We start from the raw sequence: 27,415 nt of genomic DNA, 5'->3' as shown, positions 1-27,415 counted from the left end.
AAGACCTGATTTACGATACAAAACTGAACCCCCATCCCCCACTCCCCAAAAAAAAAAAAAATAAAGGCCAATGAAGAAACTAAAATAAAATACTGAAATTACAGGAGGAAAAGGAAGAAGAAAAACAAGAAACAGCAACACTGATAATAATAAAAGCAGCAGCAAAAACACCACCAAATGGGATTTGGCGAGCTGCAAGAGAAAAATAGCATCAAATCTGAACTTCACCATGATACCTATGCAGCCTTTTTATACTAAAAGTTAACAATTGTCAAGATAAAAAAAAAAAAGAGATTATAGTGATGTCAATGTAATAATTTTCAAATGTAGGTCATATGATTCTTTTTAAAGTTTTTGAGGTTTTATTTTCCATATCATCTCTCTTTTCTAGGCAGAAATACACATGTCGAGCCCTGTAAAAGTGTACGTACAATTTGCTCCCATGTGGAGTGCTTTAAAAGATACTCACAAACATATTGGTTCTTCAGATTTGCTTCCAGTGACAAAGTTTCAGGTCACAAAAGAGCATAAGACCAAAAGACCAAGGTAAAGCAACATATCAACTGCTAAAAAGCACAATCCTGACAAGAGGAGGTGAAAATTCCATGTTTCACAAGATAAAACATGATAGAGTACCGATGCACGATAAATGGCTCCCTGAAGGTAGCTTTGCCAAGTCCTCCTTGAATTTTCAGAGTCACAACACAAAATTAGAGCATTGACATCTTCCACAACCTAGAAAGGAGGATACATATATGAAGCCAAATAGAAACCACATACCAACAAATTCCATGGAATATCTTTAAAATCAATGTCAGCTATAGGCCTACCTTGACATAGGAACGGTCAGCATCACATACAGCGAGTACATGTTCCACATTTCCAACAAAATCAGGAGGAACTTGATATAGCTGTTTACCTCGTAGACTTGAATTAGAAAAATCACATCACCATGTCAGCATTATAAATGTCCCAATATATGTAGGCTTTGAGGTAACTATGGTGCCAAATAAGAGAGAAGAATTAAAAAGAACTATGTGCTACTTAAATATCTTACACTGTAATCTATAACTTCGACTGGTCAATTATTTAGGACACCGGATATCAATTTTCGGGCTGTTTAATTTTAAATGCCGTGCAGAAATTTATTTTGCTCATATTTGATCATGACAACACATTTCTCATATTCTTAGGCATAAGCCCATTAACTTCAGGACCAACTTCCTAACATATCTCAAGAATGATTATAGCACTATGCTTTTCAAGTTTAGCTTTGTGTTGTTCACCATAAAAACTATGCATACACAACACACCACAGAATAGAGCATGAGATTTTATACATACATTTTAGAGGTTTTTAATAAAAACCATATGGTATTTTAACCTCCACCAAGCCACCCTGCTCAAGATATCTTTTTTTTCTGAATAACATTGTACAGTGCATTGGCCCACCCCGTTTTGTGCATGGCACGAAACCAAAATTTATCTTTTATCAAGCAACAATGTCCAGACCTGAAGTATTGTTTATAATTTCTTGACTCAGGGTTTTCGAGGATGTAAAGAAAAGGTCCAACTACACAAAAGTATCTGCGCTGCCACACAGCTTCTCTACCTCCAACACCCTAAAGAACAAAAGGGATTTAAGGAAAAGTATCAGAAAATTGGCATGAAATATGATTTATATTAGGTAATTCACAAACAAAAGACAATAAACAAGCAACCTTCCATGTAAGATGATATAGCCAGCCTGCAAAATCAGCTTCATCCCAAGGACAGACATGATCAGGATGGTCCGCATCCTCCCCTTGAAAAATCTTAGCTACTTGCATTAAACGATGATAACGAGATGGAGAAAAATGAAGACCTATTGAGGGTAGCCTCATAGCAACTCTCGTTGAGGGGAAGGAAGCAACCGGTGATCTAATCTGAAAAGCCAAAACAAATATGTCACAACTTGACCATATTCCAGACCTCACTTGATGCCTGCATCAGTTATCTAACAAATTTCAAAACCTAAGTTTGATAGGCACAACCTGCTGAAGCTTGAGAAATACTCCACACTTATCAATAACTGGTAGGAAACTAATAAAGCTATACTTGGATGAACCATCAAGTTTACTTAGAGAAGCTTGGCTCCAGCTATAGTCACCATCAACCAGGAAAGCAGATACATCTCTCAAGACCAAATCAAATTGGGTGTACATGTTTGCCTCTTCGGGTGACGCATATTCAGCATCATCCTGAACATATATTTCTGAAGGTAAAGATACTGTAATCAGAAGAATTAGTCTAACCAGTTCCAAAGATTGGGAATTAACCTGAGATCGAATCAATAACTTTCCCAAGTCAATCAGAAGCTTGGTAGGGTGGACAGTATCAGGATAGAAGTCAGTAGGAATGGTAATTTTGGGAGCAGCAATATCCAAATCCAAGACAAACCTGAGGCAGACGTATATCCGCAAATTACTCAATACAGACAAGTGAATCAAATTCAGAAAATATTTAGTAGTGCCATTATATATATCAATGCTTAACACAGTACATCACAACAGATAACAGCGGCTTGGAATATTTTTCTATAATTGTTTTTGCGTAAAAGTTAATTGACTAGCGGTCTATAATTTACAACTCAGAAAGCATCAAAAGGAACACCAGACTACAATTTTTCAGAACTCAGAAAACAAGAGAAAACACATTGCCAACATTCATATGAATAAAAACGATTTACTTTATCTTTTGCGTTTGGATGATACGTGCTTTCCACACTGGTGGTCTTTTCTTCACAAATAACTTCAAAAGCAGAACTGAAGGCAAATACTTCTGAAATGGTTATGGTTTATCAGGAGACTCTGGGAGCAATTCCATGTCTCCAGACTCTCCTCATTTCGGTATTTTTAGGGACATGCAGCAGAGGGTTGGTTTCTAACTTACAACTCTAACCTGGATCAGAAAATCGAGAACATGCTTGACATTCAGATTTGATTCTGTTAGGGAATGTCACACAATGGTGTGAGACAGCTGGAGGTTTGACTCGCAGTCCAATCTCTTCCAATGTTTCTGATATAACTTCTCTCTAAATTAATCCCTCTGCGAACAAAGAAGTTCACGGTGCCATTTCCTAGACTAAAGACAGACAAACACAATAACACACTAACATAAAGTTTAGTTATTTAGAAGGCGGAGAAGTTTGAAGTTTTGTGGAAGCTTTAGCCACCATAACATATATCTGTAGAAATTCAGAAGGGCATAATTGTTCCACCTTATACCTGATTGATACTCTAAACTTTAAGTATCTGATGATATTTATCTTTTTTATTCTAATCTGTTCCACTTCTAGCCATCTTGCAATGATGCCTAGTATCTTCAGACATCCTTTCTTCTGTATGCAGCATTTTCCAACCCTCACATTGAACCAACTCCGGGCCTTTACTAATAATGGCACATCCACAACCCAACAGCAAACTTTACCAGTATATAAGTACTTTAGCTCACCAACTTCAGTTCATGGCCTATGGCTTTGAAATCCTATTCTTGCCTCTAAGCTAAGGACACAAGGTCTACAGCATACTAACAGTCAAAGGTGCATCATTCTAATCCCTGACGAATTTACAATGACAGCCTATAACTTTAAAATGATGAAAAAGAACCTGGTTCGATCCTTCAATGCCCTGTTCACTTGTTTGGCTGCTGTACGCTTGACTTCATCAATTGTCATCTGGAAAGAGAACACAGTATCATTAAAAATCAGAAAGAGAAGTCGTACATACCTTTCCATGAAAGGACTGTAGAATGCGCAGATAAAATCAATTAATAATAACATAGGAGAAGTTCAAATAACGGCCACATAATTTCCAAAAAAATCATCTTTAGTTCATAGAAAATAAGATGCTAATTAGAACAGCTATAGCAGCAGTTGAAATTTGCAGCTGTATTTGGCAACTTTTTTATATAAAAATTGTTAGCATCATGCAAGTAAATAATGTGTAGTCCTGTTAAAGCAGCTGAACCATAATGCGTAGATAGCTAATCCACAAAGAAGTGCTCCCCATGCATAAAATAATAGGCCAATTAGAGCATCACTTCACACAGCAGTGGAACAACTAAAAGGCCAGTAAAGCAGAATGTTCACAGTTTTCAGACAATTGCCAAGCGCTCAACAAAATGAAACTGAATGACCACAGAGAAATCCCCACAAGTCTGCATCACACTCTTTAGAAAATAATAATTGGAAAGAATCTCTAAGTTCCAATATTGCTATACAAAATGTGAAGAACAGTTCTAGCCCTTATGACTTCATACCTAATATGGTTTATAAATTTGAAAACAACTAGTAGCTACATAAGCTGCTATCTCTATCCTCCAAACTTCATCTCCGTATCAGCATTGGTGATATTAATTTAACTGTTTCGCATCCCCTCCACCCCATGCAGAGAAGGCCTTCAGCCACCCCTTGGCAATCCAACCACTAGATCCCAACCCTCGCACTACATTATATAAAAAGTTTTTTCACATAATCTGAAAAATTCCCATTCCTGCTGAACACCAATTGTAAAGAGGAACAAATATTATATAGGCCACAAACCGTGAACAAAACCATATTGTACAGGTCACAAGGATGATGGACAAACCTGCACTGCAGAAGCAGTTTCCTGTACCAACGTTTGACTTACAGTAGCACTAGTCTGGAAAAAGTCAATGATTTGATTGATGGAATCCTTCAAATACTGAGCAAGACAACAAAAAATCAGGGTCAATTGGGACAATGCATTAGATAAGAACAAAGAGATGTCTTACAGTCACATAACAGGGTGAAGCTTTAGCAACCAAACTCCAGTCCACGTCTGCATCAAGTGGTTTATAACAGAAGACACCAACTAAAGAATCAGACACACTTTCACTCTGCAGAGAAGATCAATTCAGATGGTATACTTCCTGATCTGTTGACTAATATATAAGGCGAAAACATATGAACACATCAAAAGATTAACAGAGAGGAGAGAGGAGAGAGGAGAGGGAGTGAGAGGATTGCAAATGCATCCTACCTCAGCAAGAAGACCATTTGGGGACAATAATCTATATGATCCCAATTTTATATTGATAACCTTGGCCTCTGAATAAAGTTTTATGCAACCTTCAAGATTATCACAGGATAAGTCCGCAAGGCACTCCTCAGAGTCAATTAGCTTTGACGCATTATGTTTCATGTGAAGCTTCAATAACATATATGGCAAATCCCCCTTGTCATGGATCAACAACTCTTCATCATCACCTTCTTTGTATCCAATAATATTGTTCAATCTCTCCCAATCTTCCTCAGTCAGGGTGCCTGGTTCATTTTCATCTTTGACAGGTTGGCTGGTCCTGCAATTGTACCCAATCACATATGTATTATAAGAAAAATATGCTGAGCTCATGAAGAAGTTGCAAGAGTAGAACATGAGATCATGGTACACTTATTTACCATCCAAATGACCACCATGATTTTTTTGCTTTTTCCTTTAGATAGAGTTCTGACCCAGCCGATTGCTCCACAAATTTATGGGCTAACATCCTGTTTGAAGGAATTAATGTAGTAACTAAAAATATAGAGGTCTAACAGAAGTAAATCATATGTAAATCTTGCTAGCAATAAGTTGAAACCATTAACTAGAAAAGATAATACAAATGAATCACATTTATTGAAATGTTAGAAGTTAGCACTCCCAAGAGAAAAGATTCTTAAGGATAAGAACAGGGTGAAGGGCCACCTAGAATGAAACTAGATGCTATCATAAAAAGGAAGCAATTCATTAACATCAAAACAAAAACAGATAGGATAAAAACAATACATCACCAGTATATCACATAAAAGAACTATGTGCTCTCACAGAAGTCCCAGAAAACTGGCATATCAAGCATAGGCTTAACACCGACTCATCAAGTAGCTAAGTCAAACTATATACCTCCACTGAAGAATGATGGCAATATCAAGTTCACGATCAAGTTCCTCTATGTCTTTGTGGTCATCAACTACAGCACGGTCAAGATCTGATTTGAGCAGTGCAGCATAGAGAGTGATGTATTTCTTCCGTAATCTTGCATATCGTAGGACTTGCTCCCATGGCATCTTTCCACTGGCAATAACGTAAAGGAAATAAGTTTGTCGCACTAGAATTATTGGAATATCCCACATGTTTAGTTAGGAGAAACAAAGGGAGAATTCAATTCATTAAAACCATGATGGTTATCAGGGAAACTTTCTGAACTCAAATAACAAGGTTTACTGTGGCATTAACAAGGCATTCGGACATAAAGCTCCAAACTCAGACGAAAAGAAAGAACGAGTAGAAAAGGAGAGGAAAAAAGACAGAGAAGGAAAAATCATTAGCTTCTTTATCCATTCATAACTTTCAGCATATCAAAGAGAAAGGATATCGCAGGGGTTCCACGGTGCTTCACAAGATAGAACAGTCAGAAGAATCACCATGAAGCCATAATTCATCAAGTAAATATCTAATAAAAACATAAGCTGCTTCCAACCAGACATCAGGAAATGCTTATAATAAATAGATATCCCACTTGAAAGTCCAGAGCAAAAACATTCTCATGAAAAAGTCCGATGATGTTCGCATGATGCATTTGCCTCCAACATGCAAGTATTATCAATCTATCTTTTAAGTTCCATTCCAATATCTTACCTTCTCAGAAATTTTTCATATTTTTTCAAGCTAGTGGATGTTTCAAATCTCACCCACTACTGATTCATTTACATATGACTATTAAGGATACCTGACCTACTTTTTACTGAGTATTTGATTAAGAGTCATCAGTCAACATGTTCACTCAACTATTAACTAAGTTTATCCTTCATCATAAGAGAATTAGGACCTGTCCCATTATGTTGAAGCCTATAAAATTAATAGGCAAGCACCATTGAACTTTCTTATATTTGCATACTTGCAGGATGATGCGACATATTTAATATTACAAAAGTTAAGTAGGAACCTGGCTTTCTTCATTTGCTCAGAGCCTGCTCTAGACGCATACTTCCACCAAGATCTCGGATCATGTTTTACAGAAACATGTGGGCGGTAGTGAGCATATTTCAGTCTCTGGTTGAAGGCTGTGAAATTATCAGCTAATTTCAGCAGATCACGATAACCACTCTGCAGAAAATTACACACCATTCACTCAGGAGAATGAAAAGAGATACAACAGCGGGGGAAGATACTAAGTAACAAGCTGGTACCACCTTTGACAAGCTCAGAGTCACATCATCAAGATTTACAGCAGCTCTCTGCAGTGGTTGACCATTTCTCGAGGATATATCTGGACGGTCTTTTGAATACTTGGCATCTCCACTCACTGGTTGCAATAGATAAGAGTGCTTTTCCAGATAATCAGCAGCAGGTTTTCCATCCTTCGTACCAAATTTGAAAATCTAGAAACTCGTGGATTAGTTAAAAGTTATAGGAAGTATGGGCAACAAGTGTACACCTAATCAAACTTAATATACCTGTCCCCACTCATATGGTAGTAAATCCTCCCATGGCTTTTCAATGTGCCAAGGACTGATATCAGAATCCAAATAAATGGCTATCCGTTCAAGTTCCACAGACTGCAAAGTTATCAAAACAATCATGTAAAATGTGAACGGACTAGAATAATGTAGCATAAGTTAATTCATTTCAAAGAGAATATCAACTATAAGAAAGGAACCCAAGTGAAGAAAAGGGGCTGAAGCTACTAACCTTCTTCACCAATGAGTAGCTAAATAGGCTTGTAACACAAGCAACATTACAATGACATCAAACATTGGGTGAATCCAACGTTACATACTACAGCATCAATCGCGTAATTCTTATTTGAAGATATGTTCATCATAAGTCACACTTTTCAGAACAAATAGCATGATCACCTGGTTCATGTTCCTAGAATTTTTATGAAAGCATTGTCTCAAAACTAAAATCTAAGTTGTTCAAAGTATTTACTATAATCAGTTCAAGTGAATAATTACACAAAGATACTTCATACTTTTCTAATAGAAAAGGAATATCAGTAAAAGAAAGAAATCAACATTACAAGAGAAAAAAACCATAGACAAAAAACATTGAAAGACAAACCGCTATATTTTCTTGCCTAAAATACTTGTCAAGGAAATGTCTTCCCGAGCCCTGATATTCACAACTTTGCCTATCTCTATCTTTCAATAAAGTTGTACAGACTTCTGGGTAAAAACAATATCATCCACATACACATCTTATTATGCATTTATCACTTATTATTTTACATTTTTTCACAATCTCTATTTTAATCCTCATCAATTCTCTAAAATAGTTTCTATTATGGAAAAGGTTGATAAAAATAAGCAGAAATAACGAACAAGAAGAAAAATCTACAAGTTTTATTATCAAAGCAATTTTTCATGGTTAAATTACTAACTTAACTATCAGCACAATTACTGAATACTTTCAGTAACTATTATTACTATGTATTAGCAACAGGCTATAATTGAAGTTGTGGCCTAATTGATTTATCAAGTATTATATTCTCCAATCAGATGAAGTATGTTTCATGCTAAAGAACCTACTGAATCACCATCCATAGCTTTCTAACTTGTCACATTTCTGCAATTTTTTCAAACTTTTGGCATTAAAATCCATAAACCAAGTCAAAAACCATAAACTTCTTCCTCTAGATTTATTCATGTATCTTTCAATCTTTGAGTATTATCCTTTCGAAAAAACAAATAAATTGTAGCAATCACGGTATCACTGACACACCACACAGAGCAACTGGGATTTCATGTTTACAGGAGCTTCAAAGAACAAAGCACACTTAAAGAATACCAGTCTCGTCAGACAATCAGATTTCATGGTAGACATTATATAAGTTGACATAAAACAATATGAAGCAAATGAGTAAAATATAACATCAAAAGTGTTGTGGAAGAAAATATAATTTTTTTTCTACTTCATTGAGATATTGAAAGAATTTGGAACCTTCTGGATTCGCTCCAATGCACCTCCTGTTACAAACGTCTCCTCTCCTTTATCATCAACTGTGAAAGCCGAGAGTTTATCCAAGGTCATGCCTGCTGCAAAAGGATGGCCTGGATTACTGGAGAGAAAGGCAGTTGCATGAGTAACCGATTTCGGGTAGAGGAGAAAGGGGACAGGGGAGACAGAAGCAAGAGAACAAACGAGCTAAAACATACAAAAAACCATGTACCTCTCAAGATCCTCATATCTGATGTGAATATTTGATATAGAAAGCTTTAAATTCCCGATCACCGTATTGATTAAAGATCCAAGCCAAGACTTATTCTTAGAGAGAAAAAAGAAGCAGAAAAGGAAAAATGGGTAAATCCTTATTAGAACACTTCAACAAATATTTGTTTCGGGGCATGATGACCACTGATCCTGTGAGAATAAATGACACAGGTTCTAGGTTCTATGTGTGTGTGTATATATATATCAAAAGCAAATGACAGATAAGAATTAAATAGTATAAACAATAAATCAAACAGAAAGACCTAAAGCAAAAAATCAAAATATTTTCACAAGCAATAGTTCTCCCAGATAAGGGGCAATGGTGTTATCTTTAGCAACCAATAATCCACTTTGTTTGGAACAAGTTAAGGATGGAATTGAGAGCCATATATCCATAGTATGTCAGATTGGTGTAAGTTGTACTAGCTTTAAAATCCTAGGACACACCCTTGGCACAAAAAGGGATTGGCTGGATCTTTACAACAGTGAACAGTGTACTATCTTTGGTAATTTTCACTCTGTCTGTTTCAGGCATAGAACATAAATAGTCAATTTGTTTAAGCCCGCGACGTAAGAGCAGATACTTACAACAATATGTTGGTTTCAAGTGCCATGCATATCAAGTACTAATTGACAACCACTAAGAAAGAAATCAAACTTGAAAGTAATCAGATCAAAGGAATCCCATTACATCGAATAAAAGCATATGTTTCATGGACAACCACACTCGAACTCACACCATCCATCCCCCCCCCCCCCCCCGGAAACAAAAGAAAACATGAGAGGAAGGTTAAAGTTTTATGTGTTGATGATTGATGAAGATCTCATCCAATGAAAGTTAACCTTTACGTACATGCAAAAGTAAAAGGATCGTAATGAAGGTTATGCTCGGTTTCTCATCTTTAATCTAATACCCATTAGTGTACCTAATAAATGGGTAAAATTAACTCTAATGAATTAGGTTTAAATTAGGATTTTTTAATTTTTGGTTTTCTTATGGATTTATAGAGGGGCGCTAAATTTTAAAGAAATAAATAGGTCCAAAATGTTTGTCATACCTAGGTTTGTTGAGAGAGATAGAGACAGAGTTGGGTTTTAGACAAATAAAACTAATCACATGGCAAATATGCTTAAAATATATTTATTCTACGATTGATAAAAAGTACAAAGATATCAACACTCAAATGCAATATATATGTTGTTACATGTAACATGATACTAGTTGAGCTTGATGATATCCAGTCAGCTCATGATAGACAGGGTGGGTCTGAGGCAATTCCCAACCTATTTTGTAGCCATTTTACTGCCACATACACCAACACCCAAACAACTTCCTCATGCCAATACCATCACTTGAACAAATATCACAACTTCACAACAAAACCCCACAAACTCAAAAAACTGGACACACAAGAGCGAACCAGCAGCAACTACATCATCACCTCGCCATCATCTGTTGCCAATTTCAACCGCAAACCCAAGCTAAAATCTCGTAGATGTTGGACTAGTTTTCATGACAAATTTCTCCAATAGATTAGAAGGTTAGAAGAAGACAGAGATGGATTAATTTTGGTGCAAATGGCAGTGCCGACCTCATGACATCAATAAGAGATACTGATATATATCAACATTTTGTTAATGCTTTATTAAGCATCTATGTGGCGTGCATGTTGGCATGGTCTAATCGTGCACATAATGATGGTGGTAGACAGTGACAAGGGTAGCACAATAGCAGAACTAGGGCAAACAGTGGCGGAAAAGACAAGGATAAAAGGAAAAAGGGAATAATAAAAAGAATGAGTATCTTTTGTGTCTTGTTTAACTTACAATAATTGGGGATATCAATCATGCGCTATCCACAATCTGTCATAATTTTTTATTAAGTAATTATTTACTATTAATTATCTAATAATAAGTTATCCATTTCATGGTTCATGCCTAGGTTTATTCCCTGAAGATTCAAAACATTAGCCCTATGACATTTATGCTTTTCTCAACATTTTCCATCTAAACCAACCGTAAGTGGCGCCACAAATTTAGATGGGAATTTTTGTAGTTTCAAAACAAGGAGGAGACTACAATCAGTGATTATGCTATTTCTTGCTGGAGCTCTCATAATAACCATCTTTCGTAGTAATACTATATTTATATTTGAAACTTGGATAATAACATTATAATCTGCTATTGTTTGATATATCATGATAATCTGGAAAATTGAATGAACTGTATTATGACATTATTTATTTATCTATTAAACCATAACATCTTAATTTATCATACTACATTTCAAACACGCATTTATTATAATATTCAGTGTTGCAGCACCACCCGGACTAAGCACTTAACAGAAAAAATATACAAAATCCTATGTTGTACAAACATGAATTTGAATATGGAGACACAATATGATGGAATACAAATACAAGATGCTACAATATTGAAAGAAAAAAGGTCGAGATGAGGATAGAAACCATAATTTTAGTATATAGTTTCTTTGGACCAAACTTAATATAGCATGCATTAATTAAATAAATAAAATATTATTTTCACTCTGTTGCCATGTTTTGCAACTCGAGATAATACATTCACAACACTATTAAATATGCAACCCTCCTCGATTTATATTCGCCCGTAGTCAAACTTAAGTTATACGGCCAACTCACAAATTATTTTTATTCTTGCAACAATTTAAAGGTGCCAAAAGCCCAAATGTCAATTTGAAGTCAAATCTTAAATAATTACCATCCTCGAACTCCAACTCCACTATCCCAAAGGTTACACTTTGCCCAACTCTTTCTCCCTTCTTGTATTCGGCTTCTTTTTCTCCATCTTCCCCTGTTTCTTTTCTCTCCCCACCTAATTTACCTCAATTCTTGTTACTTATTCCTTCATTGTTCTTATTCAATCCTTTCTATGTTATTCCCCAAAAGAGTCCATCCAGCAACTGCCTGGCACCGCTCTTCACCATGTCAAGTTTTGGATACGTTGGACACGTACACAACCTTTGCCCGAAGGATCAATATTTGGATATTGAGCTAAACAAAAAACCAGTATATTCATGTCTTCCAGGGTAAGTCACATGTATCTCTTGACTCTCACTTATAATCATGAATAGACACAGTAGTTTTTATTGGCATGTAGCTCCCAAATTCAAGACGGAAAGGAGATACGGATCACGTTTCTCATAGCTTAGCTTCGAAGAGTGAGCAATTAGGATTAGAATGGATGTATGTGCCACTTAAAAATATCATACCATTTCTGAATTCAGCCGTTGTTGACTCTCCAACAACTTCATTTCCATCTCCTGTTCAAAGATAATTTTAATTTACAATACACAAAACAACAAGTATAATGGCCAATATAGAATCAAAATATAATTCTCACTCGTATCCGACTCTTCTTAATTTCTTGGATGGCATCTTCACTAGATCCTTCGACCTGGGTTGCAGGCTCAGCTAATAAAAAGATGCGATCCAGGTAAACCAAAACAGGATCTTGGCCAAGCCTGCTCCATGGAACCTGTTATAAAGGGCACATTACAAAAGTAATGTAAAATAAACATAAAAAGACTATAGTTATTGAATCCTCTAGTAATTAAATATGTATGAGATCTAACAATCTTTAATGCATTCATACACAACACCTTAAATTAACAACTGATAGATAAAAACAAATTCTAACAATCAAAGATAATAGGAAAAATATATTGTAGGATTCAGATCTGATTTTTTTTTCAACACTCTACATGGATAAAAGTACATAGGTTACTACTAATGTGTATTAATTTATTAACATACATGCCAGATCGAAGAATCAACTGCTCATCCATTAACAATCAGATCAACAAATTCAGCATTGAACCTATTCATTAATGTATCATGCGAAGGCACATGTAACGCTAGAATTAACTGCACTCAAGCATTTATATGACATCTCATTTATCAAACACCTGATTCCCCCCCCCCCCCTGAAGCTGGGCATGCTAGATGAAGTTATATTAGAAAAATAAGTTCATAAACACAACGAACTATGGGAAGGGAAGAATTTATCCCAGTATCTAGGTGGATCCATATGAACCATGAAACTTTATCAATTAGTTACCACCTTTTATAAGTACTACAAAGGAGTATGACGGCATTGTTCTCTGTGCATTTAGCCATAGACATCAATACTTTACCTGGTCCCACCTGATTAGCCTGTCGGCTCTTCTATTTCTAATAACACCTGCATCCCCAATAAGGGCGCTCTATATCACTGCCAAATTGAATGGTCAAAACTATAGACCAGGTTTTCAAATTCTTGCTCGGCACCTTTGAACAAACTTATGCTTATTCTATCTAGTCCTTTGGACTCAAGGATACTAGTTATTCTACATGGGAACAAACTGACTACTCTAAGACTTGGCTTTTGAATAGCATGGAGAAATCTGTCAGCACCAATTTTATGTTCTTACCTCTACAAAGGGGGCGTGAAATGCATCATGATATGTATTCCTATGAGAAAAATTCACGTATTTGTATGAGAATATTCTCCCTGTAGTAAAATGAGCTTTCAATTCAGGTGCCTTTGTCATGTCTCATGGTGAGTCCGTGAGTCTTGGATGTCGGGTTCAGGTTCTATATCCAAATCCCAAATCAGTAGTACAAAAGTCTGTTTTTCTTTGTCTATATCATAAAGAGCATACAGCAAGTAGGAAGTTGTCTAATATAGTAAAGAGCATACAGCAAGTAGGAAGTAAGGAAACACCGTCTTAATTATCTCGATAATCTCAATAACTGGATCAGACTAAAGAATCAAATAGAATTTTAAACGAAAAAACTAAAGCGGGTAAAGACCACTCAATAAATGAAATTGACTAAAGATTTTTCCTTTCAGCTATTTGAGAGATATCTAACTTGAGTTTTGAGTACGAATGGTTTTCTGTTTCATTTTCAGGAAAAAAAAAAGGATTGAAATCATGGTCTAATTGATTTTATAGGCCCCATTTATCTTTTAATTTATTCGAATTGCATACATAGATCCTGTTTTTCTCTCCCTCCAAGTATGGTATACCATTGCTCCTAATACAGCTCTTCCTAGCTCTTCCGGTCTCAAGCCATACTCTGGTGCGTCCACAGAAGAGGAAATCTCAATGCATCATGCTCAACAGGCGTAGCTTGGAGTGAGGATGCATTCATCTTGTTAACAGTTCTCACTCTCCCATCTCTCAATCTAGTACAGTTCATCCTGCTAAATCTCTTACACTTAATAATGCCTTCTTTGCTACTAGATTTCTGTTAGTCTGCTCTCTATTAGTTGACCTAACAAAATTTTACAATTGGTATTTAGCATTTCTTTTCTATTGTGCTTTTTAGGACCTATATACAAAGAGGTTGATTAGTGGTGATCATGAGAAATGCTCATCTCCACTATCAATACACAAGTTCACTAAGGAATGCTAATGCTCTATCTATGTCTATCTCCCCATTCCTCTTTACGCAACTTGAAGGAGTTCTATCCTTTAAGTCTTTTATTTCTATTTTTGAATTTGAGTCTTGTAAGTTAAGAAAGCATCATATGCTTTCTTTCCAAGTCAAATAACATAGTTCGACTCCTTTAGTTTGGTTTATTCTAATGTCTTGGGACCTTATCGTGTTGAATCTATTGCTAGGCTGAGTACTCTTTTACTTCTGTTTATTTACTAAATCTTAAGTCCCATGTGCAATCAATTCTTTCCATAATAAATTAGAAGTCCAATTTTCTATTAATGTCCGTGCACATTGTACAGATAGTGCACTAGAATTTGTCCAAAATGAAGTCTCTGACTCTTATGAATAACAACAGATTCTACATTACCAGTCTATGATGATTTCAGACAAACATTCTAAAGTTTTTCTGGGGGGATATAATCCTTATTGCTTGAATATCGTTTTAATCTCAAGTGCTCTTCATGGCGATATTTTATTTCCTTGTCTTTACCCTGATAGGCCACTCTTCAGCATCACTCCTCAAACCTTTGGTTGTCTGTTTTCTATTCATATTTCCTCCCTTGAGCTTGAGAAAATATCTCTTCAATCCCTAGAGCATATTTCTTGGGTATTCACGTACATAAAAGGGTATCACTATATGAGATGGTATCTCAGCAATTCTTCACCTATGTTGATGCTACCATCTTTGAGTGCACTTCTTAGTGCTCGAGGAACGAACCTTTCTCTGGGGTTACTTCTAATTGTCATCCCTTACCGGTGCCATCCTTCTCTACTCCTACCAACGCAAAGATACCTTCTAGACGACTAAAGGTGTACTCGCATCATCAGCAACCTCGATCTATCATGTTTACAGCTCCACCTAATCTTCCTTGTTGCAGTTCCTCAATTATCTTCCTATCCAACATCTGAGGATCATTTCCAATCATTTTCCATTGCACTTCACAAAGGTAAACAGTCGACCGTGGACACATTAGATAATTTTCTTTCTCTTGATCATCTTAGTCCTATTTATCATACTTTTGGTGTCTCTCTTTCCTCCCTCTATATTCCCAGGTCTTTATCATGAGACGCTTCAATATCCTAGGTAGGAGATGGTTATGAATGAAGAATCTGTTAGAATATTTAGGATTTGCAAATATCTTTTCTTATTTGTTTTAGATAGGTATGTTTGATTTTTATCCAATAAGTTGTACTTATCCTTAATTCCACCACTATAAATAGAGGTGGAATAATTTGGGAGGCCTAGGTATGTCGTGGCCTCTTCTATTCCAACATCATCACTACGAGTAACCTTCTTTCCTTCTTATCGTGTGTTCCAAGATCTGCAAACACGGAGGACGATTGGTGGCAGTCAAGAGCATGGTGGTCTATACTTTCTAGACACATCTACACGTGTGGATGCTCGTGCTCTTTCTGCCTGTGTCTCCCCTCTTCAGTGGCATTGTCGTCCTAGACATCTGTCCCTACCTACCTTAAACAAGTCTTACCTATTGAGTTGACTCATGTGAATTGGGAAAGCACCATTGTGCTAGTTTTTCCCCTCGAATTGACAACCGTAGTTCCTCTCTTTTTAGTTTAGTTCATTCTCATATTGTGGGTCCATGTCGTATTGAGCGTATTGGTAGGTTTCGGTACTTTATTACCTTTGTTGATGATTACTCTAGAATGACTTGGGTCTATTTACTCAAAAATAGATCTCAGGTCCCTACTATCATCACTTCCTTTTATAATGAAATAAAACCGCAATTTTCGGTTAATATTCGTATATTTCATACTAACAATGCCCTTGAGTTTGTCCAAAAGCGGTTTTCGGACTTTTGTGATTCCAAAGGCATTTTCATCAAACCTCTTGCCCATATACCTCTCAACAATACGGTGTAGTATAACATTGCGTTCCTGCCTCTCACCCGAGAATCAGTTCACCAACTGATTGTCTATAGTTATCAACAATAAAGTTGTAGCAGAACGTAAACAGGCCATCTTCTCGATGTTGCTCGGATTATAATGGCACATATGCATGTTCCCAAGTCTTATTGGGGATGATATTCTCAATGCTTGTTATCTTATTAACCGTATGCCTTCCAATGTCTTCAGTGGGGATACTGCACATTTGTCTTATCCCTGGAAAGCCCCTATTTGGGGTAACTCCTCGGGTCTTTGGGTGTGTGTGTTTCGTTCATCTCCATTCTCCTAATCTTGATAAACTTTCTCCTCGCTCCGTTAAATGTAAATTTTTGGGTTATTCACAGGCACAAAAGGGGTATCGGTTTTATGATCCCAAGTCTTGCCGGTCCTTTACCTCCCCAGATGTTACCTCCTTTGAGTCCACTGCTAATTACTCAACAAAGTCTTCCCCCGCCATTCCTGCTACCTCACTTCCCTTACCTGACCATGCATTGTCTATTCCAACATACAGAAAAACCTACACGACCATTACACGGGTATTCCCAACATAATTGTTCAACCACTACCATGATTGCTGATTCGCATGGTCTTCCTCTAACACCCCAGCAGCTCCATGTGACAATGATCTCCCCATTGCTCTTCACAAAGGTAAAAGGCGTGCACTGCTCATCCCTTGGCTCACTCTCTTTCCTATCAATACCTATCGGACTTTGTTTCCCTCCCTATCATGTGTTTCTATCCCTCTTTCTTATTTTGAGGCACTTCACGTGGAAGATGGCAATGGACGAGGAGATATCTGCTATCATTTCACAGGGGGCATGGGAGCTTGTAGAGTACCTCCTAACGCCGATGTTGTTGCTTACCGGTGGGTATTTACCCTCAAATTTCAGGCTGATGGAACACTTGAACAATATAAAACTCGTCTAGTTGCAAAGGGCTTTACACGGACGTATAAAGTAGATTATTTTGAAACATTTTCACGCGTTGCTCACCTTAACTCTATTCGCGTATTATTTTCCTTGGCAGTTGAGATCAAGTGGCCGATGTATCAGATGGACATAAAAAAATGCTTTCTTATATGGTGACTTGAATGGAACTATCAACCTCCTGGTTATGTTGTGAGAGTTATGTTGCTCACAGGGAGTCGCAACATTGGTGTGCAAATTGAAGTCTTTATGGTCTCAAACAAAGTCCTAGAACGTGGTTTGATAATTTCAGTTGTAATACTGGTGAGTTTGGGTTTTTGAGGTGCCAAGCAGATCATTCAGTCTTTGTCCGAACTAAGGGATCCGGTATGGTCGTTCTTTGCAGTCTACGTTGATGATATTGCTGTAGTGATGTTGATGATCGTTCTTGCAGTAGTGATGTTGCTGGAATAGAAGACGCCATGACATGCCTACGGAAGCACTTCGTCACAAGATTTGGGGAGGCCAAGGTATTTCTTGTGGATTGAAATCACTCAGAGCAAGCATGGGTCTCTCTATCTCAGAGAAAATATGCTCATGATCTCATTCAAGAAGCAGGCTTACTCGGCGCTAAACCGGTGGACACTCCTATGGATTCTAATCCTAATTTCTGGAATGATGATGGTAATTATTTGGAAAACAAGACAAAGTATAGAAGACTGCTGGCAAGCTAATCTACTTAACCGTGACTAGGCCTGATATCTCCTTCGTCGTTGGCTTAGTTAGTCAGTTTATGGATAAGCCACGGTCAAGCTGCTCTCTAAGGATTTTGAAGTATATAAAGGCATCCCTTAGTAAAGGGTTATTATTCGAGCGACATGAACACGTAAAGATAGAAGCTTATCCTGATGCAGATTATGTTGGTTGAAAGATGATAGGAAAAATCTACTTCTGGATATTGCACCTATGTTGGTGGGAACCTTGTGACTTGGCATTTTTTTCTACATCAAGTTCAGAGGCTGAATATCGAGCTATGGCACACACCACAAGTAAAGTTTTGTGGTTAAAGAATCTGCTGAAACAGTTAGGTTTCATGTATGATGACCCTAGACCTATGCACTGTGACAATCAAGCAGCAATTCATATTGTTAGTAATCCTATTTTCCATGAGAGGACAAAACATATTGAGGTCGATTGTCACTTCGTTCGTGAGGGAGTCAGGAAAATTGCACTCCCTCTTCACTCCTGCTTCAGAGCGCAAAGAGCAGATATTTTTACCAAGGCAAAGCGTTTTGATATTTTGTGTAACAAGCTACACATGATGATTGATGTATTTGCTCCAGCTTGAGTGGGACTGTTAGAATATTTAGGATTTGTGTATATCTTTTCTTATTTGTGCATATCTTTTCTTATTTGTTTCAGATACGTATCTTTGATTGTTATTCAATAAGTTGTAGTTATCCTTAATTCCACCACTATATATAGAGGTGGAATAATCAGTAATATACACAACATTCTCTTTTCTTTTCTTACTTTCTGCAGAAAAATTAGCTCTTATTTCTCAGGGGACTTAGAGTTTGTCCAAGTTACTTGTGATATAGAGGTGGTTGCTTCTCGATGGGTGTTAACCTTAGATATCAAATAGATGGGACAACTAACATATGAAGGCTCATTTAGTTGTGATGAGAAGCTTCATCTGACGCAGATTATGCTAGATCCAAGATGACAAGTCGTCTACATCTAGGTCTCATGCATATCGTGGGGTATCTCATAAAATTAGCATAGCAAGAATCAAACTACAGTTGTAAGATCAAGTCCACAAGTTAAATATAGGAGTGATTCCCCTTCATAGTGAGGGTATAAAATTTGACGGGAACCAAGTGTCACATAGCAATCAAGTAACTCTTCAAATTGCAAGTAATCCATTTTTCCATGAGCAAGAAACAAAACTCACAAAATATTTTACGTACCCCAGTTAGTTCTTCAAAGGAGCGAGCTGATCTTTTCACTAAAAATCTAGGAACAACCAGTTTCACAATTTGTGTAACAAGCTAGACATGAGTGGTATAGATGATCCAACTTGAGGGAGGTTATTAGAAGATTTGCTAGAAGGTGGTCAGGATTCGTTTGGTAGGTGGATCGTTGATTTGTAATTAACTCTTCATCCCATCTCCATACATTTAAGACAGGGTTAGTCAACAAAATACAATGCAATTGTTCTCTCTTCTACACCAATAAAGTAGAAGTGGTCTGTGACCCTATTTTACATGTGCATAGAAGAATACACTACCTATTCATGCTTACTTTGAGAATGAAATATCAAATAATTCAATCAATTTCCTTAAAAGAAGTGTGATAATAATATGGTACCCAACTCAAAATCCAAAACTGAAGTACATAAAGACGTCCTTGCTTTTAGTGTATCACTTATACCTACCGTGGTCAACTTTTGAAACTGTCTTGCCACCATGTCAAAGCAACTTTACATAACAGTCAAGAAGTCTTTATTACCAAACTTCCCCTCCAAATGTTGTACATCAAAAACCTGTTAACTCGTGGATATCTTAAAATCTCTTAATCTCATTTCTTTGTTCCTACTAAAGACATACCCAGTTTCCAAACTAACAAAAATAAGTAAATTCTAGAGAGGATTGACCATATATTCTGTTGTGGACTTGTTATCCAACCAGTAGCTAACCATAATTCACTGTAACGACAATGACGTGATAGAGGTTAAACAATGTAAAGCAGACAGTTTAAGACTGGCTATAACGCCCCTTATCTCATGGACTTATTGAAATATGTCATTGATTTGGTTCCTACAAAAGACATGCAGTATCCAAGCTGACAAAAATAAGTAAATTCTAGAAAGGATTGACAATTTCTTCTGTTGAGAGCATGTTTCCTGTCACATTTATCCAACCAGCAGCTAACCATAATTCACTATAACAGCATAAATGGTGGGACACTGATGCAAAAAGGTAAAGAAAATGTAAGGCAGACAGTTCAAGACTGGGTATAACATATTTCAACTGATAAAAGCAACATATGACTTCTTTGGCGAACAGACAATAAAAAACCCCACAAACCTTAAGCTTCACCGAACCAAGAAACCCGGCCTTAACCTTCACAGGTAACTTCAATGCATTGAGTGCCTCTGGTTTCAGTTGCATATTTGTTAACTCTACGTCACCTGTTGAATACTCAAAGAGCGTACTAGGGTTTGTCAAATTCTTAAGGAGCAAAAAGGCATCATTAATATAATAAATCTAATAAATATGGGACATAAACAGATAAAGTCCATGAATTTCAACACTTAGTTTCAGCATCTAACTGCAAAAAAATTCATTGATGTCAGCAAATTTAAAGCATATTTCAGAAACATTCAGAAGTGACAATAAGTTTTAGTGAATTCCCATATTCAGCACATAATTCCAGAGAACGGGGGTTTCATCACTTAATTACAAAACAATGCATCGATTATGGTAGATTGATTTACATATTTCTTGAATATTAACAAATTTTCAGAAGGCAAAAACTAAGAAACAAGAAAGGAAAAGGAAAAGGAAAGAACTGTATTTCCAGCCCCACAGCATAACAAAAATGTGCCATTCACTTCAATCTATAAGTTCTGATCAGAGCCATCCCATTGCCCTCCACGAAGCAATGTTCCCCATACTTGTCTACATGTCCCAGGAAAAGGATACTGAAAAAGGAAACAACTAACAGAAGACAGCCTCATGGACTTCTTGTACAGACTTCGTCCAGAATGGCAAATGAGAATACAAAAACTCCAATAATCGCGCAGGTGAAACTTTTGGAAATTCATTGAATATCATTTTGTATCCCCTTCCAAGTGCGAAACTCCAAAGGAACAAGCTACTACTTAAGGAATTTAGCAATTCTAGAAGCCCAAGAGCTACTAATTAGACTGGGGTCAAACTTCAAACCTTTTAGCATATTACCATGAACCAGCACATTTTTCAGCCCAATAAGTTAAAGTATCATACAATTTATACTCACCCCACAATTATCGTAGGATAGGGCGCTACAGAAACACCCTACTCATATAGGCAGACTCCATATTGAGTCCAAACAGAGGAGCTGCCCAACTCACAAGTCTAGCAACCATCAATTCAATTATAGCAATAGCTAAGAGCAACAGAAGACCAACTCCTATACCATGCCCAAACTAATTTTCCAGGCACTAGCAGCAACAGGAGATGATTTTCCGGCACAAAATACCAACTATTACAATGGATTTAGATGCTTCTTTATACAAAAGATACCTCTCTTAAAGACACTACCCCTCCATGGAAATGCACCTAATTCCCTTTCGTACAGAGCCTGTAGCGGGACTTCTTGTCAAACTGCAACTCCAAAGATACAGCTAGAGAAAACTTCTTACAGAGAACCTATTCTCAAATTGCAGAGAAGTCAACCTATGTCAACTAGCCCATTACATTAAAATATGCAACAACCTTGAGAATGCTTGCACGTACTTTATTTCTCTTCCATGTGGCACAGGACTGTTCAATTCCATCGAATTTTCTTACAATCAGGTCAGAAATCCATTGCGCCTAACAAGAACACTGCATTGGATATGCGACTTAAATGTCCATAAATGCCTATTGCACACTCCCCATGTTTTGCACCTGAAGCCCCCAATGGAATGGAACATTAGCTCCTCCTAGGATAACTGATGTAATTCTCCCCCGTTTCCCTCCCAAAGTACCCATACAACAGTTCCAATTCAAAAACACATCCTACTTTAGTGTCGAGCAAAGAGAAAAAAATCCATTATCCATGTAGCATTTTTCAATTTATCGATATTAGATATGGAATCTCGCAATATAATATGTTATTCCCTATGAACTAGAATACTCTGCTAAAGTGTAGAAAACATTAAATCAAAGCACACCACAGAGTATTGTTAGAAAGTTCTATGTTACCTAATCTATGTGGAATGTAGAGTAAGTGACTACAAGTTCAAAGCTACTAGCAATATATATTCCTTCCAGACAGTAACTAATAGCTATATCATTCTTCATATGTAATTGTCCCAAAAATCTCAAAATTAAAATATTTTTAAGTCCTCTAGTAAAATATTACACAGAAAAAATAGAAAGGCCAGGAGGATCACTTGATACTGCTCCTCGACAGTTAAATGTTGGAATAGCAGCATCCTCTAGATATCAAAAAACATCCCAAGTGCCCTAGACAACATGTTATGATATCTACAACGTTCGAAGATAGCTTAGTGATTATTGAACGCTTGACCTATCAGATCTTTTGCAAGCCCGATACTATTCTTCACCCCCCTACATTTCAAGTACAGAAAGCAAAACCAAAACATGAAAAAGTACCAAATACTTTACACTCATTGTTGATTTTGAGTTACAGAACCCCTTTTAATCATAATATGCTATCATAGTACTACTTCCTGGTTATTAACTATTTTCTTTGTTCTTCTCTCACAAAGTTTAGAAAGAGTCTCCCACATGAAGAAATAGGCATTTACAAACACAGAGTTTCCATAACCTCAAGAACTGGGGAGATTTAGAAAGTAGGAAGAATTGTTCAGCTAGATCTCAAAATCCAGAAAGTTCAGCACCATTAATTTATGGATACAGGGTTTACTTTCAAACACGACCAAGTGACAAGGATCTACTTCGAGTTTAAGATTTTTCCTAGATCTCCAATATCTATTACACTAACATACTTAACTATAGATAAATTAATTGAAATGAAAGACAACACCGAACTAATAGGATACTTTTGCCCAATTAGCTAACCAAAAATAAAATAAAGACTTCATTCTTTCCCTGAAATAGGCACATGTGCAAACTTATCACGGGCTTTGGCATTGAACCCGAGCTAAATACACATAACAAAAATTTAATTTTAGCTAATCAACTAATAACTCATCCCAAGAAAACCACATGTCAACACTAGTACCAAACCTCAGTAAGCTCATTGCTTACAACCCAGCTTTTGATAACATTCATGATAAGAATGTTCAGAATGCTGAAAAACCACAGTAGAGAGACGGGAAAAAGAAACTTACACTCACCAAACCACACTGTACGGCATCCTCTCAAGCAAAGCAACTCAACCATAACCACCCTCGTCTCAACCAGAACTCAAGCGTGTTTATGATGCAATGAAGGATTATCAATTTGTTCTAAAATCATAACATTCCAGACAGGAATTCCATTCACATATCTATGCATGTATAACAAAATGAGAGCACAAAACGTGGGCAGCAAACCAGTTCACCTTTCCTACATGCGATACAAAGCTCAATAATCAAGTAAACAGCAAAACCACCAGCGAATTGAAAATGAGGAATAGAAAAATGGATGACCTCGCCAAACGCTGATCTTGAGTGCTTCTTTGTTGAGCCCTCTGACATAGTTCCCCAAATATCTCTGTAACAGATACGCAACCTGATCCTCCAACATCTTCCGAATTCCGTAAGTTTCCGAAATCAATGACTGATTCTACATAGGATATATGATTCCCCAACCCTATTCACACATCATCGTCTACACAGACAGTGTATGTGTGTGTGCGTGAGCATGTATGCTATGTATTTCTTGGAGTTGAAACGAACAAAGTCGGCAAAAGGAGAATCGTGAAGTTTCTTCGGTTTACCAAGCCAAGGCCACGTTGTTCTCAATAAAGAATATCACAAAGGAAATGTACATGTGTTTTAAGAAACACATTTTTAACTTTTAGGAAAGGATAATTACGCTTCCCTCGTTTAAAATTTGGTGTAATTTGAAAAATTACATCTTATATTATATTTCTCGAGATTACTCATATCTAATAAGTAAATTTTTTCATTAATTACTAAATTTATTAATAATTAATAAAAAATTTAAAAAAAAATTTATATTTACCCCCAATTGATTTATTATTAACTTATAGCAGGTCAAATAATTTTTTTATAACCAAATTACTCTCATATATCTTCATATATTATTGCATGCGGGAAGGTGTATATCTTTACCGTTATAAGAGTAGTTTGGTTCGAAAAAAATTGTTTGACCTACAATAAGTTAGTAATAAGTCAATCAAGGGTAAATATCAATTCTCATTCAATTTTTTTTTGGTAATATCAGCAAATTCAGTATATTTTGACTAATGGAGGAACTTATTTCTAAGACTGTAATTTTTCAAACTATAAAAATTTACGTGTAATTACACCAAATCTCAAGAAAGAAAAGTATAATTATTCCTTCAAGAAATAAAGTAAAGAAAAGAAATGTCAAATTAAAATTGACTTTTTCTTTTTTTTGAATTGTGTAGGGTCAATTTAGTTAATACATTAAATGAATATCAAAATTGGTTATTCTAGTTTGTATCTTATTAACTAATAGTACTAATGATCAATCTACTTGATGCATGTGCATATTTTAAATTTTGAAGATATTTTATTTAACGAGATAAAAAAGTAGGAAAGATAAAATGATTATCCATCAAAATTGATAAAAAAAGATTTTGAATTAGCTTAAATAAAAAATTATTGATGAAGTCAATTGGTTAAATTAATAGTTGTATTGTGTAACAAATAAGTATATTTGAGGGCATTTTAGTCCTTACACCCAATGAAAGTAGTTAGTTTAAGTATCTTCCCTTTGAAAATATATTAGTGATTGAAGTATACTTAATATGTGTGTGTAATTCAAAATTTTTAGTATATTTGTTCAATTAAATATAATTTATAGGCCGGCAGAGAAATAATTTGTAGGCGTCGAACAACAGACAAGATTATTGTGATGTCTTGTATTGATATTGCTACATACTCGGATAGATATTGTAGAGATATTACATACAACGACTATCATGTACTATATATGATATGACATTGATGGAGATGATGACGGCCTCCAAAATCATAAATTGATGTACTCCAATTAGAGTAAGTAGGGTCATTAGAAAATAAACGATAACGTCAAATGTTATGTCATGGACTTATTTGTAGTTGTGGGCATGTATTATCCCTTATATTTGCTGTTGCTATATGTCGAATATTAGTTAGTTGATGTGATTGCAATATACGTGGCTTGCTGCCTGTGTGTATATATATAGACTGGTTAGTTATACTTACTATTTAGGCAGTTTATTCTTGCAACGTATTTTTCAGGATATATGTCACACTAACGAGTCATATTAGACTTTGAGCCATGCCATTATTCTTATTAGGTGAGTCAACTGTGATATTTGAATCGAGATTTTTGGTTGTGTGGTTATTAAATATACTAGTCTTTTACGGTTTGTGTTTAAAATTTTGCATTGTTGGTTGTTACGCTGTTTTTCTTTGAAGTTATGTATATGAGGATATTTGGAGAGAGTAAATATAAACTTTTGGCCATATCATTATCTCTTGTGATATTTTATATATTATATTGACAAAATAGAATTTATTTTACAAGTTGAAAAAAAATTACTTATAAAATAAGTTGTAATTAATGAAATTGTAAAACAGTGATAATTAAACATAGTGAATTAGAGAGCGCTACAAGTAGAAGGATACATGACAGAGATCAGCCAACGGACTAGTTTGGGAGGAGGGTGTGAATAGAGAGAACAAGAGGGAATGCAATAGGTGGGAAGAAGACGAGGGCGAAGAGGGTGGGGGCGATCGACAAGAGGGGGGAAGGAACCATGGGGAAGTAGGGAAGAAGAAGGCGTGAAATAGACATTTTACTCCCTTACTGCCTTTTTTGCCCAATTATTTAACCGACCTCCACTGGTGGGGTGAGTTACGACTTATGAATATTGCACAGTAAATTGGCTCGGGAATCGATAATAAGCCCCAGCACCCAAAACTCATTGTAAATATTTGATTAATTTATACTAATTGTTTATTTCAACCTAATTAGGTGAAGTAAACGCCATTTAAGTTCATTATTTACTGCTATCAATTAGCATCCTTAAACTTTAGTATTGGTCTCATTGGTTGGTCTTTCTGATCATTTCTCAATGAAAATGTCGTCGAATTTTGATTTTTTGGATAGTACAATGGTCAATTTAAGTTAGTTTTCTTTTTCACTTCAATATCTTAATTATGTAAAATAGCCAAATTAATTGTTATTATAAGTGGCAGAAATACTTTAACTACTTGCTCAAAAGCCAAATGTTGGTCCTTATATAAAAACTGTTGATTCGGTGACCAACAACCCATTGAGATAAAGTTCTACATTAAAGAAACCATCGAATTGTTCAATACGGCTTGGTGGTGTAACTCTCGGTTTAGATGTTGAATTTGCTTGTCTAAAATACAAGCCCGTGTATGTGAACACGGCCTGACCATGTTTACTTTTTTATCAAAAGAAAAAAGAGGAAAAGAAATGAAAAATTACCCTTATAGACTGAGCCATGTGTCGGTCACATAATCATTTTCCAGCCACATTTTCACCGAAAATTTATCAGAAGGACCAAATTAAAACAAAAACTAAAGTTTAAAAGCTAGCACTAAAGTCAAAAATAAACTTGAGAAACTAAAGCAATTCTAAACACCAATTTATAATTCAATAATAATATTTACCCATAATTAATAGTTATTATGGGAAGAAAGAAATATAAGTAATGGCATATTAATCGATCTACACTTTATATACCAAAAATAGTTTCTCTAAATCCTACGGCAATATATATAATATAGATTATAGATAAAATATATATATATATGTTATATATTTTATTAAAATATATATGGATTGAATGCATATACACTAATTAATATAAAATGGAAACATACTTTTGACTTGCAAATGGTGAATTCATGTGACACTATTATGTTAATTTTTTTATTGCGTGAATAATATTTTTTAGTTAATTTTTTTAAAAATATTATACGTTAATTTATATATTTTAT

At 35.8% G+C, this 27,415-nt stretch overlaps 1 protein-coding gene across 1 annotated transcript in view; it reads right to left on the bottom strand.

Moving 5' to 3' along the window:
* LOC105155975 (pleckstrin homology (PH) domain-containing protein) overlaps positions 1-24,215 on the bottom strand; it is a 64,954-nt gene extending 40,739 nt beyond the window's left edge. The window contains exons 1-21 of the mRNA XM_088877708.1: positions 23,897-24,215; positions 20,619-20,722; positions 12,636-12,770; positions 12,505-12,555; positions 9,211-9,305; positions 8,982-9,099; positions 7,496-7,597; positions 7,232-7,420; positions 6,985-7,145; positions 5,943-6,113; positions 5,462-5,551; positions 5,043-5,361; positions 4,795-4,899; positions 4,629-4,724; positions 3,648-3,715; positions 2,319-2,439; positions 2,034-2,240; positions 1,722-1,925; positions 1,513-1,622; positions 831-927; positions 637-735 (exon numbers count right to left, since the gene is read on the bottom strand). Coding sequence (XP_088733834.1) covers positions 637-735; positions 831-927; positions 1,513-1,622; positions 1,722-1,925; positions 2,034-2,240; positions 2,319-2,439; positions 3,648-3,715; positions 4,629-4,724; positions 4,795-4,899; positions 5,043-5,361; positions 5,462-5,551; positions 5,943-6,113; positions 6,985-7,145; positions 7,232-7,420; positions 7,496-7,597; positions 8,982-9,099; positions 9,211-9,305; positions 12,505-12,555; positions 12,636-12,770; positions 20,619-20,722; positions 23,897-23,993 — 2,739 coding nt within the window. The 5' untranslated portion in view covers positions 23,994-24,215. The remainder of the gene's footprint in view (positions 1-636; positions 736-830; positions 928-1,512; positions 1,623-1,721; positions 1,926-2,033; positions 2,241-2,318; positions 2,440-3,647; positions 3,716-4,628; positions 4,725-4,794; positions 4,900-5,042; positions 5,362-5,461; positions 5,552-5,942; positions 6,114-6,984; positions 7,146-7,231; positions 7,421-7,495; positions 7,598-8,981; positions 9,100-9,210; positions 9,306-12,504; positions 12,556-12,635; positions 12,771-20,618; positions 20,723-23,896) is intronic.
* Between the last annotated feature and the right edge of the window lie 3,200 nt (positions 24,216-27,415).

The sequence above is a fragment of the Sesamum indicum genome, linkage group LG2 (assembly GCF_026168435.1).
Source record: "Sesamum indicum cultivar Baizhima isolate 11 linkage group LG2, ASM2616843v1, whole genome shotgun sequence".
NCBI classification, from domain to species: domain Eukaryota; kingdom Viridiplantae; phylum Streptophyta; class Magnoliopsida; order Lamiales; family Pedaliaceae; genus Sesamum; species Sesamum indicum.
This window is presented reverse-complemented; position numbering and strand designations above follow the sequence as displayed.